Source organism: Ammospiza nelsoni, chromosome 5 (assembly GCF_027579445.1).
Source record: "Ammospiza nelsoni isolate bAmmNel1 chromosome 5, bAmmNel1.pri, whole genome shotgun sequence".
Lineage (NCBI taxonomy): Eukaryota > Metazoa > Chordata > Aves > Passeriformes > Passerellidae > Ammospiza > Ammospiza nelsoni.
In genome coordinates, this window is record NC_080637.1 from 39596140 (window position 1) to 39613255 (window position 17116).

At 36.1% G+C, this 17116-nt stretch overlaps 1 protein-coding gene across 14 annotated transcripts in view; it reads right to left on the reverse strand.

Annotated features, from left to right (window-relative positions):
* Positions 1 to 17116, reverse strand: part of PPFIA2 (PTPRF interacting protein alpha 2) — a 293070-nt gene that overhangs the window by 49823 nt on the left and 226131 nt on the right. For 7 of the 14 annotated variants that reach the window (XM_059471811.1, XM_059471812.1, XM_059471814.1 and 4 more), the window contains 7 exons: positions 14281 to 14502; positions 13505 to 13651; positions 11575 to 11709; positions 2869 to 2955; positions 2371 to 2454; positions 1861 to 1992; positions 845 to 907 (listed from right to left, as the gene is read on the reverse strand). In XM_059471811.1, the coding sequence (XP_059327794.1) occupies positions 845 to 907; positions 1861 to 1992; positions 2371 to 2454; positions 2869 to 2955; positions 11575 to 11709; positions 13505 to 13651; positions 14281 to 14502 (870 nt within the window). The remainder of the gene's footprint in view (positions 1 to 844; positions 908 to 1860; positions 1993 to 2370; positions 2455 to 2868; positions 2956 to 11574; positions 11710 to 13504; positions 13652 to 14280; positions 14503 to 17116) is intronic. The other 7 variants (XM_059471825.1, XM_059471822.1, XM_059471821.1 and 4 more) reach the window with 1 other exon arrangement.

Genomic DNA, 17116 nt, shown 5'->3' on the forward strand with positions numbered 1-17116 from the left:
GACATCAGGAAGAAATTCTTTATGGTGAGGGTGGTGGGGCACTGAAACAGGTTGTCCTTTTGGGTACTTTAATCTTACTGCCTTTCTCTACAGGTTACCTAAATGTAGATGAAAGTAAAAATTTTTTAACAGATATCTCTCTTGTTATTTTCCTTTAAGGCCTTGATTTTTGATGCCATATAATATTTTTATATTAGTATAAAATGGAGCTATATTTTTAAAATTCGGTACAATTGCTTTTAGAGGGATTTAATACATTGCAAAAACACTTCTGTGAATCTGAATGCAAACACATTTGTGCATCCTACTGCACTCAAGCCAGGAATAACTCCAAAACAAAATCCTGTATCTGGGATTGGAAGAAATATTTATAATCAATTTGACTGATTCACTAAACAGCATTAGAGGTTAATTTGCAAAGAATGAAAAAAGGTCACTTTCAGCTATATTTAGCATAATGCCATTGCACTTGTTAAAAAGAATTGCATAAAACCCAAAAATTACATTCTTCACTATGAAAGTGCAACCAGTTATGCAGTATCTCTGTTAAATTAGACTTTTTCAGAATTAAAACTGATAGAGAGAAACCCCAAAGCCAGTAAAATCAACATGAATTTTGGTAGTGACTTCCTGAGGCTAGGATATCAACCATGAACTTAGCTCAGAACAACTGTCAGAGACCTTCTAAGGCTATTTATTGCATCTAGGTGATTAAAGAAATCCTCATTTATGTTAGTAAGATTTTTCAAGATAGCTGGATAATTAATATTCCATATACATATTTCCAAATAATAATATTACATATTTTGATAAAACCAGATAAAATCACAGTATTTTACAGTACCTTATCATGTAAGGACTCTTCCAGATTTTTCCTGAAACTCTCAGATTCTTGAATCAAAACATTCTACAAATAAAAATAAGATAAAAAAATAAGCAAGAAGGAAATCAGAGATATGTTAATGTATCAGATATCACTACGTTCATGTACAAGTTTACAAAGTTCATATATGTTACACTTCAAAATTTAAATTCTTTAATGCTTCACCTCGATCATATTATTATATTATACTAAATTTTAAATTCTGCAAGAATTCAAACATGTAGGAACATGTGTCTTCTAGATCAGCAAAAACTTTGCATCTTGGTTCAACTGACCAAATGCCTCATCTTATACAACCAATTCTCCCAACAACTTCTTTTGTAAAGCCTGTTTCTCACTCCATACCACATTTTGTTTCAATGATATAAACCAGAAGTATATCCTCTGAGAAATTCTGAAATACCCTTCTGAAAAACACCAAAAGATTCCCCTCAGACCATACAGAAGGTGAATAATTAGAAGAGGGAGGGATTAAAGAGGGCAAATACAAAGGTCAGCAGCTTTGAGTTTTGCAGGACAACATTGTCTCAGGTAGTGGAAAATCTGTGAATAACATTCCCTCTCCAAGGCTAGATGCTCCTTCTCCTGTGGTGACAGCATCTAACTCTTCCCAGAGGAAGTGAGGTGAAATCAGCATGTTAAAACACTGAAATGATGGCACATCTAAAATGGCCATTCCTCTGTTCTCATCCACCTTCTCTCACTGCCTCATGCAGCCTGTCACACACTGGTCCTTTCCAAGCTCTTCATCAGGCTCTTGGCTGATAAACATGTGCCTCAAAATATTCAGCATTCTCGCAGCTCGTCCGGGAAGACACTTGAGCCTACTCTTGAGTTAAGAGTCAAATATGTAAGTTGGACCACATTTGTGGTAATACTGGTAACACAAAATCAGCATGATGCCTCCATCCTGATAAAAGCAGAACATATGGGAAATCTTTATTAAGCTAAACTTTATGCTGCTTTTTGTACTGTACCTTTTCTTCCAGTGCTGCCATTCTCTCTTTCAAGTGTAGTTGCAGACGCTCATTGGATTCTGTCAGAAGTCTGTCTACAGTATCTGATAATCTTTTGTTGTGCTCCTCATTCATTTTTTCTCTTTGCCTTGCCTTTAACGGAGAATAGATGAGACAGATTGGTAGGGTCCAAAATTAACCAGTACAGATATGTATAATTAAAAATAAAACAACTAACTGTAACCATCTAAAAGAATTTGACAGGAAATGTAGCTACAGTTACTGATTAATGCACATTCATTTTTGTAACAGCAGAATGCTTTCAACTCTGCAACTGGACATAAATTAATGTATTAAGATGGTGAAGTAAAGTAGAAAGATGCTGCCAGCAGTGCTACAAACAATATTTACAAATAGGTAGTTTGGGGTACATAATGTAGCACTGGGTACACACTGTAGTTACTGGACTACATAATGTAGCACTATACTGGCAAATGAAAAGTGCACAGAAGCTGTTTGCAATGCACATACTCTTTGAAGTTCCTGATTCTTCTCTTCAAGTTGAGCTTCTAAGTGTCTCATACGTTCCTCAATGTTTCCATGCCTTTCTTCTGCCTGTAAAAAAAATAGAAAAACTCTTTCTGTAATTTAGGTGGTTTTGGAAGTTTTTATTTCACTTAAGTTTAAACAAAACATAAAGCAAGCTACTACTAACTGCAAACTTAGTTTTCAGAAAATAAACTTTATTTAAACAGGCAGCTGAACAGCATTGCTTGAAATGTGTCAGCTACAAAGGCCTGTTACATCCAAGCATCAGCAAAACATTGGAGTTATTTATGAGCAATGAAATCAGCCAAATGTAACATGCAGACTGTGCATGGTTTGAACACAAACCTGCCATCGTAAAATTGTAAGCTCCTGAAGCACTGAACTGCACGATGGTTGATTATCAATTTAAAAAAAAATTAAAATGAAAACAAATCAGATGGATTCTATTCAGCAATAGAAAGTAAAGTCCAGTAGGACTACCTTCCTACGTATGGAGATCATTTCTTGTAGTTTAGCTTCCATAACATATTGATAATCATCAGATGAGGTAGAAGAGGTTGGATCAGACTAACAAGTCAAGGAAAAGGAGAGGGACAAAATTGAAAAATCAGAACTAAAGACACTGGCACTGAACAGAACACAGCACAGAATGCTTAAAAGAAAAGTGTGACTGAGAATTTAATACTTTTAGCTGACAGATTTTTACATGAAATAAACTACACTGATACTTGGTGAAAAAGATGCAGTTGATGTGGAGAAACTGAAAATAATGGAATGCTAAAGAAGCTATCAACCTACACATGGAATTACAAGGTTAGTGATGGCTGGCTGATGACACATGACTACAGAGAGGAATCAAAGCGATACTGTCTAATCTAATGTTGTTTCTCTCTCTTTTTCTTTTTTTTTTTTTTTTTTTTTTTTAAATTTTGGTAAACTGAACACCAGAACCACACTTTCAGAGGCCAACATCAGAAATTCCTGTATAATTTTTCTACCATTCTCAAGGAATGATTACAATGCATAAATACTACATAATGGATCAGTCAGGTACACCACTATGAAATGTCATGGTACATTCCCTAATTTCAGGAAAACAGAAAGAATGCCAAAAGAGACAAGGCTCAAGCTTTCATATGCCATTTTAGAATACACTATATAAGGCCTTTCATCCAAACAAACAATATAGTTTTCATCCCTTTGAAAAGATCCACCCTGGTAGATCTCTTTGGAAGATCAAGGTAATCAGATAAAAGAAGAACCTATAAATAAAAATTCATTAATAATAATGAAAAGTTATTACTGAGTATAGAGATGGTAATCCAACCAAAGATTCATTACTATTTCTGACAGAATCTGACCTAAATTGGGTGATTTGTGGCAAAACATGAATATTCATGTTATTGTCATATCAAACAGGTCTATGTTATTATTCAAAAACTAAAAAAGCCCTTTTAAAGAAGGGAAACGCTATATTAGTTTTGTTGCTATGGAAACAGGAATGTGCATAAGGCATACAGAGTGCTACTGATGACTGAGTTGTGAGCTCGCGCCTGTCAAATGCTATTTCACTCTGTCAGATTCACCCTCTCAAAAAGAGATCTGAACTCCATCTTTAAATGAGCAAACTTTAATATGCACAAGATATACTAATTTTACAGCTGTATTTTTGTGAGACTACTTTTCATATGCTTATCTACTAATGATTCATCAGATTAATTAGGAATAGGTATCAAAGTAATGCCAGATGCTCATAATAACTTAAAATTAACAATAACTTTAATTCAGTAGTACTATCGGTACCAAAAATTCATACAGAAAGCAATCCTGTGATCTAGTAATTTATAAACATATACTGCAGCTTTTTATATGAAAACATCCACATAAGAAAATTCTGCTTTGCATAAATACATGAGTAGTGCTTAACCTTGAAGACCACTAGTATTATTTTCATAGTATATTCATAAAACTCATATTCTTGCAAAATTTAAGGGAAAGTCTTTGTAATTAAACTAATTTAGAAGTGCAGTTCTTGTTTCTGATCATGAAGCAGGCATATTGCGATGTACTTGAATTTATTTAGTAGCTAAAATATTTTTTCTGTTTATTACAATTTGGACCACCAACAATACTTCTATGGTCTTCTTCAACTTATCTCTCCATTTTGCTTATTAGCTGGTTTCAGCACACCAGTGCCAATGCACTCCTTCCTCTCCCAATTGGGTAGTTAGAGAGATAGGGTTGAACAAGTAAAGTCTCTGTGACTGCAGAACAGATGTCTTTCTACAGAGTGACCAAGTTTTATCCTGCTCCACAGAGAATAGAATTTTCCCCTTTCGAGATCTGGCTGCAGCATTAGTTCAAGGCCACCCCTTAATGCATTTGCAAGGGTCATGAGATGAATTGAAATCACCAAAGCTCTGAGAAGACTTAAGTCATTCTGCATCTTTTGAAGCCAATTCCATAGAGGGAGAAACAGAACCCACTGGGGACACCTTCCTACAAAATTAAACTCCTTATAAGCTTCATAAGCAGACTGCGAAACTTAAAAGCAAGTTACTTAAACTTCACTGCTTCTGATGCCTTGAGAGGCCATCTAGAACAGAGGCTAGAGAGTTAAAGGAATAAAGTAGGTATTTATTAAAAGGCCTTCAAAGGATGAACCTTGGGCAGTACAAGAGCCTGGCCAAGGCTACACCCAAGATGGACAACAAGTGACGAGTTTTTAGACTTTTATAACTTTTGGTCCATTTACATATTAGGGTTAAATGTCCAATTACAGCTTCAGGTTATGAAGTCGCGTCCTCCCAGACTGCCCTTCTCAGTTCACTGTTTATAACTTTTGGGCGTGAGGCTGCAATGGTCCTCTTGGTTCTCTGCCTGGAAAAGGATTTTTTTGCCTAACTGAACCGTGAGGAGAACATGCTAACATTTTATATGAAGGTCAGAGTTATGTACTACTGCAGTACAGAGCCTGGAAAACTGAAAGCTAAAGCTTAAGGCATCATTTCAATACACTTTATTGCAGCTTAATGCAAAATATGAAGAAAACTAAAGTAAAACCACTAAGTTCAAAGGGATCTCATTCACATCCTCTGAAATGTGGTGCTAACCTGTCCTTGAAAAGAAAGTCTGTCTAGCTGGCTGTATAATTTATCTTTTTTTTTCAAAATAAAATGTCATTTTTTCAGTCCAAACCATGCCATAATAGCTTATCTGTCTAGCAGATCTTCTCTATGCAGAAAATAATTGTGATATTAGGTCTAACAATTTTTGGGAAAAAGAGAAGGAATGAAATTATTGTCAGAATTATGTATGTTATCTGAATTCTTATATAGACAATATTCTTGAAAGAACATGATGTTCCCTTAAGATTCTTATAGCTACCTATTATTTCATAAATTTTTCCTGCTTTAATAATTCAGCAAGGTATTTTCATCTCTTTGGTAGAACAGAGAAACTTGAAAATTAATTAAAATTCAAGATGCCTTAGAACCAAATCAAATGTCATTATTCTAAACACTGCAAATGCATTAGAATATTTTATGTTTCCCTTATGTTCCATTTGTTCTGAAAGTGTTATTCTGTATCACTCTAAAAGGACTGAATTATTTCATAGACAAAATATTCAATAATCAGGCTCAAGTGCTTGTCTGGCAGAGAGCAAGCACAGGTGCACAGACTTAGTATCTACTCTGGGCTCTAAAGCTGCTTAGTGATTTTAACCGCTGGTTATTATGTGCCAACTGCAGGCACAGCTCCCTGCAGCAGGGATGGGAATCAAAAGGGCAGACAGAAGCACATGTACCTACTCCCATCTTTTCTGGCTTGCAGGAACCCACTGCAGACAAAGACCTCCAGGAACCAGTGTCCCCAGCTGGAACACACTCTCAAAATGAGGGTTGCAACACCTCCCACCACCCTTTATATTGAGGAAGGCCCTCAACCAGGTCTCAACGAGACCCTTCCAAACAAAAAATCCCCTGTAGCAAGTCAGTTGTTAGATAAGGGATTTGCAAATCCTTCCCTAAGGACTTCCCCAGCGCATCCACTTAGGATATACCTGTGGCCGTTACACTCTTTTGTTCCTCACTTGCCTTAGTGAGACCCAGAGATTATAAAGAATAAACTCTTTGAGAGACTTGGCAGCCTATAAAGCACTGAATGTGTCCATCTCAGCTTTGTAGTTTGAGGCACAAGGCAGAGACTGAGACACCAGTGCTTGTCACGCTTTCGTAGCAGAATTTTAGGCACACATGAGACAGCACAGACAAATGTGGACTCTGAGATTTCTAAAGAAAAGCTGGATTTCTTCCAACTACTTTTACTATGAATTAATTGAGTTAAAAACCATAAAGTAGGGCTTACATGACTACTTGCTTGGTAGGCCTTACCCTACATTCTTTCCTCAATGTAAGACTTGCATGCCTGTTTGCTTCTACTATGTACAGAAGGATTAATAAGACACACTGCAGGATATTCAGCAACTAGCATTTAAAGCACTTAGCCAGAACATTCAGTTAAAAATAGATTTGGGAAATCATGCACCTTAAACTGAACTAAAAATATATGGACAAAAGCTAATGATATCTGACCCCTAGGAGAAACCAGCATGAGTCTTAAAATTGACTTTGCACTCTCTAGGCCATGGAGTAGCCAGCACAAGGTAGTAACAGCCAGGAAAACTCTGCATTGAGGGAATACCAAAGCAGCTTGTGTGATCTCTAGCCCTGTTAAAACTCTGCTGGTGCTCCTGCTGCTAATGCGCCCACAAAAAAGATGTTGCTTTCACATCATCTGCTACTGATGGCACTGCACATTTTCTAGGTCTTTGTATCTTAGTTAAAAAGAAAGAAATTCATATTCAGATGCAGAAATCACTTGTATAATATAGGTGCCATATTTATTTTTTTTGTGCTGAGTTGCAGGAACAAATCTAAACTTCTCTAATGGTACAATCAATTCCCCCAGTTTTGAGACCTTGACACTTTGTTAACACTTGCACTCTCGAGTTTTTCTACTGGCATCCTATGCTTTAGTCTATCCTTGGAATAAAGGCGTTACTCACAAAGAAAGAAATAATGCATTATTGAACTGAACTATGAAATTGAAGGTGAAAATAGGTGATCAAGGTCACAGAGTCTCAACAGCTCACAAAGTTATCAGCTCCTTGCTCACATCTAACCTGTTAACAATGTGAGAAAATGAATTGGCTCAGGTGTCACCTTTTTCTAAACCCCAACCTTTCAGTCACTAGATAGTCACATCTTCTTTCCCCTCCTTTGTTTTCCCACTACTTTCTGTACCTTCTAACCTTTTAGTAAGCACCTCCTTCAATTTAGCTTTGTCAAAGTTGCTTCTTTCATTTCCTCCTCCTATCAGGGCAAAGTCTCCCAAGAAAAGGGAAGCAAAGTAAGAGGGGTGTTTTTGAGAAGACAGAAGATATTGTAAATGTGAAAATTTCTTTGGTTTCCCTCCCCTTCGAAGATTTTTTCTTTTTTTTTTTTTTTTTTTGCCTCTAAGAGGATTTATCAACTTTCTTCTCCTGCCAACACATCATATTTTCTCTCTCTTGTTCTCAGAGAGATTTCTGCATTAACTATATCCACTCCTTGCAGGGGAACTTCTTTCCCCTCTTTCCATCCTCTTCATGGCAGACATACTCCTTTTACTTGTTTTGCAACTTCTTCCCTGCTTAAAGCAAACCACATCCCCACACTGACACAAAACAAGCATTATGTCCCAGTTGCCTCCAACTCTCAAGTCATTTTTTATCACCTTTAAAATTAACTGAAGGTGTTACTATGCTAAATGTGGTTTATTATGGTATGGTTTCCTCTTCTCCATCTCAGTGCTTTTCTAGAGCAGCTGAAAAGTGTGGCTGGTATTTTGGTGACCTGCATACAGGAATGATGGTGTCTTGTGATCAGAGAAGTGACTTGGTACCTCTGCTGCACAAGCACCCAGGGGGTGAAGGACTGCTAGTGGGGGTGAGTGAATGGAAGTAGGTGGATGCTGGCCGGCCCTAACAGGCCCCTTCCTCGAACACATGCAAGGAGAAACTGTGTTTGGTAGACTAACCATCTGAAGATTCTGGATGCTCCAATGTCTGTCCCTTCTGGGGAAAATAAACATTTTGTGGGATAAAGAAAGGTTAATACAGGAGGAAGGTTCTTTCTACTAGGAAATGCCTCTTCTCCAGAGCAGGCAAACAGACCAATACTGTGAGAGTGAGTAGAAGGTGGCTCAATGAGTCATGGGAATCTAAATCTTGGGATACATGCTGAGAGCTGTGCCACTTGTCATGACCAGACAGGTACTGGTGTGATGGCCAGGCGGGACAGTACAGGTTATGGGATCATGCTGTTCCAGGTTAGTCTGCCAGGGGCTGACTAACCCTCCAGGTGTCACCCAATGGGCAGAACACAGTGAAAACAAAGCCAAAGAAAAGTTCAAATGACTCAGTTAAATTTATGGGTACTTATCCAAGTTCACTGTATAGTCCAAATTTTTGGAAGTTCACTCCTTACGAACTAATTTGGGCATGGAAAAGTAGCAGAAAGACATATCACTAGCTTATATACCTAAAAAAAGGAAAACCAACTAATTTTAAAAACTGACACGATAGAAGGATGGCAATTTATATCCTTTATTTGCAGAATCCCAACCTGGATTTATTATGAGCAAGAGTATTAAAAAAATTGAATGCAGAACTGCAACATGCAACTTTTAAATCTATGAGGGTTGGGGTGGAGGTGGGGAATAATCACAGACAAATCCAGAACATATTTTTTTCGGTTTATCTCCACATGTAAGTAATTGTTCTTATATTTTACCCACAGCGTAGCAGATAACCTACATTATTTTAAAATACACATAAAGCATGTTTGGCTTAACTCACCTCTTCCATATGATTGTAACCCCATTAATCTCAGAGAAGCCACTTTCACTGAGATAGTACTAAAGGAAGGAGAATCAGTTTTGACTTTTTTTTTTTTTTAGTGCAGAAACAGTAGCTGATTTGGTGGCTCCTCTTTTACTTGGTACACATAGACACTGCAGTGATCACACAGCTCAGGCAGACAGGCTTTGGGGATTCTGAAGCCAGATAATTTGAGTGCTACAGACAGCAGGTATGCTGGCACAAAGTCCAACCAAGGCAAAATTAATTAAGCATTATTCAGCCCCTCAGGCAGGACTTGCAGTTGTCAGTGAATAGCTGACCACATGTAAGAGCACACCAGCTAGCTAACTTAAAACTGCTTAAGTAAGCCGCAGTGATAACAGCATCCTTGGTTCAGAGCCTCATTTATGTGATCCATGAAAAGTAATGGACTTTAAACTCCAGAGCTCTCAAAGCGGCACTTTGCTGCTTTGAGAGCTCTGCAGTTTGCAAAAAAAATTATACACAAAAATAAACACATAGGTCACAGGCCTATTTAGCCTATTGACCAAATTATGACATTCTTCTTCACGTCATATATTCCAAGGCAGCACAATTTTAAATGAAATACATATCTTCAGTTTTTTTATGTAATCACTGAGAAATGAGCAGAACCAGCATTACAACCTATTTCTCAGAGTTTCTTGCTCGGCAAAAACTTTGATCAAGTATATCAAAGTGAAATGGGGTGGATCATCAGCTCTGTTGACAGCTCTCTAACCACATCCCATGAAATAATGTAAGAAGACAAACGGAGATGTATATTGCAGCTTTATGGTCACAATAACAACAGTATCTCATGGAAGTCCCTGAGTGTTCTGCATGGTTGAAATGGGATTTCTTCTTACAATTTTTGTCATTAATATATGTTCAAGGAAAAATGCAGTTGCAAGAAAAGACATGCTTGAGACTGCCAAATACTTACTGGTGGCTAATTGCTGGAGAACTTATTCAGGAAAAATCCTCTTAAAATAGAAAACAGTATTTTTAAGCTACTGAGGGCATTAGAATATATGATTATTTGCTGAATCAGAAACAATTGGAAGAAAAAAAGTTAAAATGCCAAGGGATTGCTCTTCTGTGCACCTGAGTTTTTATTAAGATCCAATGAAATTTATTTGGTATTTCATGTAGCTCTTTTTGCTGATTCTTCTTGCCTTCCTCCCCCCACCACCTCCCCCAATTTTCAGTCTTTGTTTCAGATTGACACCCATTCATACAAATCTAAAGTGACAGCACAAACCCTTGATTACTGAAAGTCTTCCTTTCTTTGTTTCTTCTGCTCAACTAAATTACTTAAAAATCAGATTTTATTAATGAGCTGCTCAGCATTTAAGGCTTCACTAAATATGGAAAACAAAGGACCTGCAAAAGGTCCATCAAATTTAAAAAACAGCTAAGCACATAAATAGAAGCATTCCTTGCCAATAGAGAAAGGAAAGCTTAGATAAATCAGAATTATATATTATACAGTGTCTTAAATGCATTTTTCTTTGTCTGATTTCAAGAGACGAAGCATAAACCACATTATATGTCTTTAGGAAGGCGATAATACTTGAGCTATATTTTTAACTACATGCACACCTGAAAGCATCAGAGTCCAAATATAAAAAGCATTATTGAAAATTTATCTTCTTTTTTCTCTGTAAGATAGCAGCCATATAACAAATTTATAAGAAAAAAAATGAAAATCACTCAGTTTCACATTTTTCTTTGCAGATATATGATACAAAGAATTATTCAAAGCAAACCTTGTAAGCATGTACTGCAAGTTGCCTTCATTTGTGTTGCCCAAATGATCCCACGTGCCACGAGGATTTGATTTTATAGCACTTATTGCAATAAAACTAGATGTTTTTTATATACATAGTATAGGAAAACATCCAGAAGAACTAAGTACCTGTAGGAAAGGGACTTCCCTCACTGCCTACCCTTAAATTAGAAACTGCTACACAGTAAAATGAGTCCTCCTAGAGTAAGTAATGCTCAATTGTACTGGAAATACATGACTTCCTTGTAAGCACAGCCTAGGCTAACTTACAAATAACTACTTTTCCTGTCATAAAAATGCTAAGAATTACAAACACGGCATTGAAACCATTCCCATTCACATGTTTATCAAGAAACATTTTCTTCCTTCAAATTGGCACAATGTTACCTTTGTTTTGTCGTTAAGGTGAGGAATCAGGCTGCAAATCAGTGTTAAACAATGGGGCTTCTGAAGTGAGCCTATTTCTCAGTACCTTAGTCAAAGCTGCAATTCTCTGAGCCAGTTCAGCCTCCACTTCAGGTAAGGTTTCAGCTTTCCTCATCGTCTGCTGCAGCTTCTGCTCAGCCAGCTCGAGACGCTCCTGCAGCTGCCTGTTTTTGTCTTCCAACTGAAAGCCAAAGGTAGATAAACAAGTATTAAAAAAATAAATATTAAGGATTTCCCTTCCCTTTCTAAAGTATCAGTGAAATGATAGCAAAACTAACTAACAGCAAGACAACCCTTAGTGTGGGAGAGGTTACTGGAGAGGTATTAACTCAAGCATGGAACAATGTAGGCTGCCACTCTTACTACTGATTTGAGGCTCACGGATCTCATAAAGGTGAATAAAAGGACTTGTAAGATGGCACTAATTAAGATGAAAAAGCTCCACTGATAGATGTAGTATTTATCTGGCAAAATAATAGTACTGGCAACAGTAAAATGAGGATTTTCTAAATGGAAATACAGTCCACCTTACAGAAAAAATGTACATATGAGCTAAAATGGGAAAGAAGCACAATTCTGAAAGGATAGAATTCCCTGAATAAATTGCCAAACATAATTTTCTGAATGAATGGCAATCACATATTACGAAAAGTTAAAATTGACATTTCGTTCATTACAATTAAATCTCATTTTACAAAGGTGAAATTGAGTGAGCTGTGATACCTATTAGAGGGAAATAGGAGGACTTTTTATAATTGCAGCATCTTCTGGCCTACTGAGATGCAGCACACAATTAAGATTTTTTATGGTGGCTGCTTTCTTGTTCAATCCAGGTAATACAAGACAAAAGTGAAAAAGGAGTGTGATTTTAGATTCTTTTTTAATCCTTCAAAAAGCATGGAAAGCCAGGCTTTTCTTATCTCCATGATGCAAATCAACTTTAAGTCTGACTATGTATACTCTAAGCCTAGCTGCTTTGATTCCTGCTTTGAGCAGGCAGAACTCTGCAGCACAGCTTGACTTTGGCAACAATAAGAACTCAGATACAAGTACCTTACTTTTTCCATCGTTGGGTGGTTTTTCCCCTGACAATTGAAGACACCTCTTAAAATAGTCTAAGGAAGCTGGCAAAAGCTGGAGAGTTTGAGTTCTGATGGTTTAGTTTCCCTGAAGAAGTATCAAATACATATATACACACACAGATACAGGGAGATGTGTGCTTGTATGTGCAAATATATCTGCATACAATTATAGAAGCAGAAATTATCACATCACACAGGCTAATTTCCCATATAGCACTTTAAATTGTTTAAAGACATGCTAGGAAAAAAAAAAGTCTGATGCTGAGGCTGGGTTTGAATGATACAGTATGATTTATATTCACTTCATGTTTGCTTTCAGTTTATATCATATTCTTCAAATTACAAACCAGTGTTCTATGCTCAGTGTACATTCCAGATTTGGAATCACCATGGAAACAAAGTACCATGAGAGAAAGCTGCACAGTCATGTTATAAGCTTTCTTAAAACATATTCTCAGTTAATTTAGCTTTTTAAAATTGTATTTGCACTCTACTCATTTGTAAAATCATTAGAATATATTGTATGCAAATTCTGATCTTTTCTGCCGAAAGGAATTTTTTCAGCTCATGCTATTTTTTAGAAAACAAAATTCCAAAATTGTCACATAAGAAGCCAAGATATTCCACTACCTAGGGAATAAGACTGTGTGCACTTATGCAAGACTATCAGAAAATACAGTTATTTTCCAACATTGAATGTACACATTGAAATTATTGTACACAGCTGTAATAGCTGATCCAAAATTTAGAGATGCTGAACAATTTAGGAATTTTAGATCAAGTGATGTGTGGATTAAAACTGAACAGATTAACCTAACAGAAACCTCATGTAGTAAATTGCCATCAGTTTTCATTGTGCATGAAGAATAGAAGTGGCTGATGCAGGTGCAGCACCTGGCGCAGGATGGCTTCCTTGTTGGCCAGCTCGTTTTCCAGCTTGTCGTTCATGTCGTGTATGGAGGTGGATTCTCTCTGAGCACTGAGGTAGCGCTTCTCCAGCGTAGTTATTCTTTCTTCCATATCCTCCTTTTGTGCCATTGCCTAATGTGACAGAAAAAGCCCCATCAGGAACCATCCAATTGAAATGCTACATAATTTATACCAGTTTAATTTTCATGCTAGCAGTAGACAGGATTGTAAGGCAGGCTCAGTAGTTTATTTCCAGTTTTAAAGAGAATTCTTTGGGATTTCTTGTAGCTATGATACAGAATCACAGGATCAGCTACGTTGGAAAAGACCTTTGAGATCTTCAGGTCCAACCTATGACACAACTCCACCTTGTCAATTAAACTGTGGCACTGATACTATACCCAGTCTTTTGTTGAAAAGAAACAGTGTAACAGGAAGATAACTAATGAATACTAAAATAGATTCTAGACACCAACCATCCACACATAGTGAGAATATCTGCCTAAGAGATGATATACTGAGAAACATCACAATTTAAGAGGAGGAAATAGATGGAAATTTAAATTTTACTTTCATTTATTAAGAGAAAGGAATACATTTCTAGTACCATTTCTCAACTTAAATTTTCTGTCTCCTATGTTTAAGGGCTTTCATCAGTGCTCAACTTTTGCAGCTCATATACGTTGGCCTCTATCAGTTTGCAGTGGATATCAAAGGAACAACAATCAGGAAATATGAGGTGAACATGGTGAATTCCTTACCTCTCTAATGTCTCTCTGGTATTTACTGTTCATTTCCTCTGTTTTAATGAGCTCCTTTCTCGTAGTCTCTGCTTCCTGCTCTACCTCTCCCACCCGAGAAGACAGTGCAGCCAAACGCTCCTTCATCTGTGCCATTTCATAGTTTTGCTTTTCCAACAGCTCCTGAAGCTCAACAACTTGACTGGCTTCATCATTTGAGTCTATTGAGCCATTGGATAGGCGCTGTTAATTGAGAAGAAACATTGATTAATTATCTTTTAACGTGGGCTCTAGCTAAAGAATTTCTAAAGAAAAGACTATTTTAGAAATTATCAAAGTAACTAGGAAGGGAGAAAACATTTTCACAGTAGATAAGATAGGTATAGCTACAAAAAAAATCACATTAATTCATATAATTGAATTCCAGAAAGTAGCATCACAGAGAGATGTAAACGCTTGCATTAAAAGCAGAATACTACACATAAAAAGGTTTAGTTTGGCATTATGAATATTTGAGTACAGATTACAACAATACTTCTAAAAGTCATCAATTTGCTTTCATTGGTCTTAACTAAACTTACATAGCATTTTAACTTAAATAAAGTTTATATCATTTACAAAATATACCATGCTGCAGACAGGAAACAACATTAATAAATCACAAACTCAGTGTACCAGAAAGTGCTTTCAGTCTGGACAACATACTGGTGAGATTTACATTAGAAACAAGTTCTGCTGAAGTAATTTATGTGCTGCTAAAAGCCTTGGTGTGAATATAGTTACAAAGAAAAAAAAAATCAGAATTCCATAACACATGCTGCATTTGGGATATGATCTCAGCAATATGATTTATATTCCAAATGAATGATTTCAGGATAGAAGTGCATTCACCAGCAGGACTTGCTGGTATTGCCTCATTTCAACAGATATTAACATTAATCTTTTCCAGCATAGGCTAAGCTTATGGTTTCATACGAATTTAATACTCTCATGTGAAAAAAAACAGGCATAATGAACAAAAAAATATTAGAAATATTTGATTTGTCCTGCAACATGAAAAAATAAAACTAAAGTGCCTAACCTGGCATTAACTTTCTTGATTATGTACAATTTTATCAGCAAAATTTATATTATGAAGCACAGGAGCAAAATATTTTGCTGTAACTACAGTTTTAAACATCATAGAGAAATATTGATCCTAAAAGGTCCTTATTGTTCTCAGGTGATAATGTGTACATCAATGTAGATATGAAAAATTCTTAGCAGCATCTGAGGGGAAACCAGCTTTCATTAGCACTTTGTACTATTATTGTCTAAATATATTTATACAGAAATCCTCTGGCACATTCTAAGAAAATTAAATAATGGCTTCAACAGCATTCTTTTCTCAATCAGCCATAAAATGAACCCAGATCAAGATCACCTGCCCCACTGTTCATGACTGAACAAAATTACTTTAAAAATTCACTGCATCAAGTAACTCAGCTCGAAAGTTGTATTCTTTATACTATCTAATTATATTTTAGATATTTGATGTTAGCTAATGAACCATTGTTGATTTACTTTCAGGACACCATGGCAAGACGACCATAGCAAATTAAAAACTTATTTACACTTAGTTTGGTATTTTGAACGTGTTCAATTATTCTGCTTGAATCAAAATGCTATTTATATGTAGCAGTCACAAATTAAACCATACTCAAATTCTCAAACAGGATAAGACAGCTAAACCATCATACTTTGAAAATTTTGAAAATTTAAGATAAAGTTTTATCTATGACAATTATAATCTCTTTTACAGTTATAGTCTCATACAGAAATTTTAGCAGTTTCCACAGGTTAGCAAATTTTATCTTGCATGGAATTTGCCCTGCAGTTCTCTAAAGAGCAGTCCAGGAATGCTGCAAAGTTATAATAAGCCAAAAACCAAATCTCAAATGCAATAAATGGCATATGTTCATGTACCTTATGTGACACAAACCCTGTTAATTATGAAATGGCAACCCGTGGGATCTGGGAGTACATTCACTGCAAGAGAAGTATTCTCCTTTCATTAATGAAGCTTTTTTCCTTAAGATATGAATAACTAAACCTCATAGAAATTAAGTCTGAAGAACAATTTTTTTCTACTAATTTACTTGGTATCTGAGATTTCTGGAAAGACAAGTGATATTGCAGTTACCATTTGTCTCTCACCACTAAACCAATGCTGTGATTGACAATTATGTATGCAGGTACTTTGATCTATGCACATTAACTTCCCTCTTAGTTCTTTGATGAACTCTTTTCACCTAGTGCTTTAATTCTAATCATCATTCAGCTTTGCTTTAAATTTTTCCTTTCATATATAGAGCTGGTTAGTATTTAAAATTTCCAACTTACTAAAAACATCAACATTTTTGTTTTCCTGAGTAAGACCAGGATTTTAAAAAAGCTTTTGTAAAGACATAAATAAAATTTTAAAAACTCAGTTTAAAATCTGGTGTATTTTGAATTTTGAAGCATGCTTTAGAAGTTTACCAAGGGATTTTAACCGACATTTTGTCACTTTTATGCCTTGCTATTATTTTATGATATATCCATTATATAGGAACATTACATACAGCAATCACTTTGAAGGACCACGGGTAGAAAGTTATTAAGTCCTAGTTCAAGAAATACCTGATATAACATTCCTCAGTTTTTTAAGGAGGGCTTTTATCAACAGTTAGGGTAATAATTCCCCTTCTCTCTCCCACAAAAATAGCTTGAACAAGAATGTGAAAATATGCTGTGTCAGTAGAAGGAAAAGGCATTCTGTAGATGGTGATTCCAATTCACTTTCTGAATGAGTGAAAGGAACAGGAACCTCCCCTTC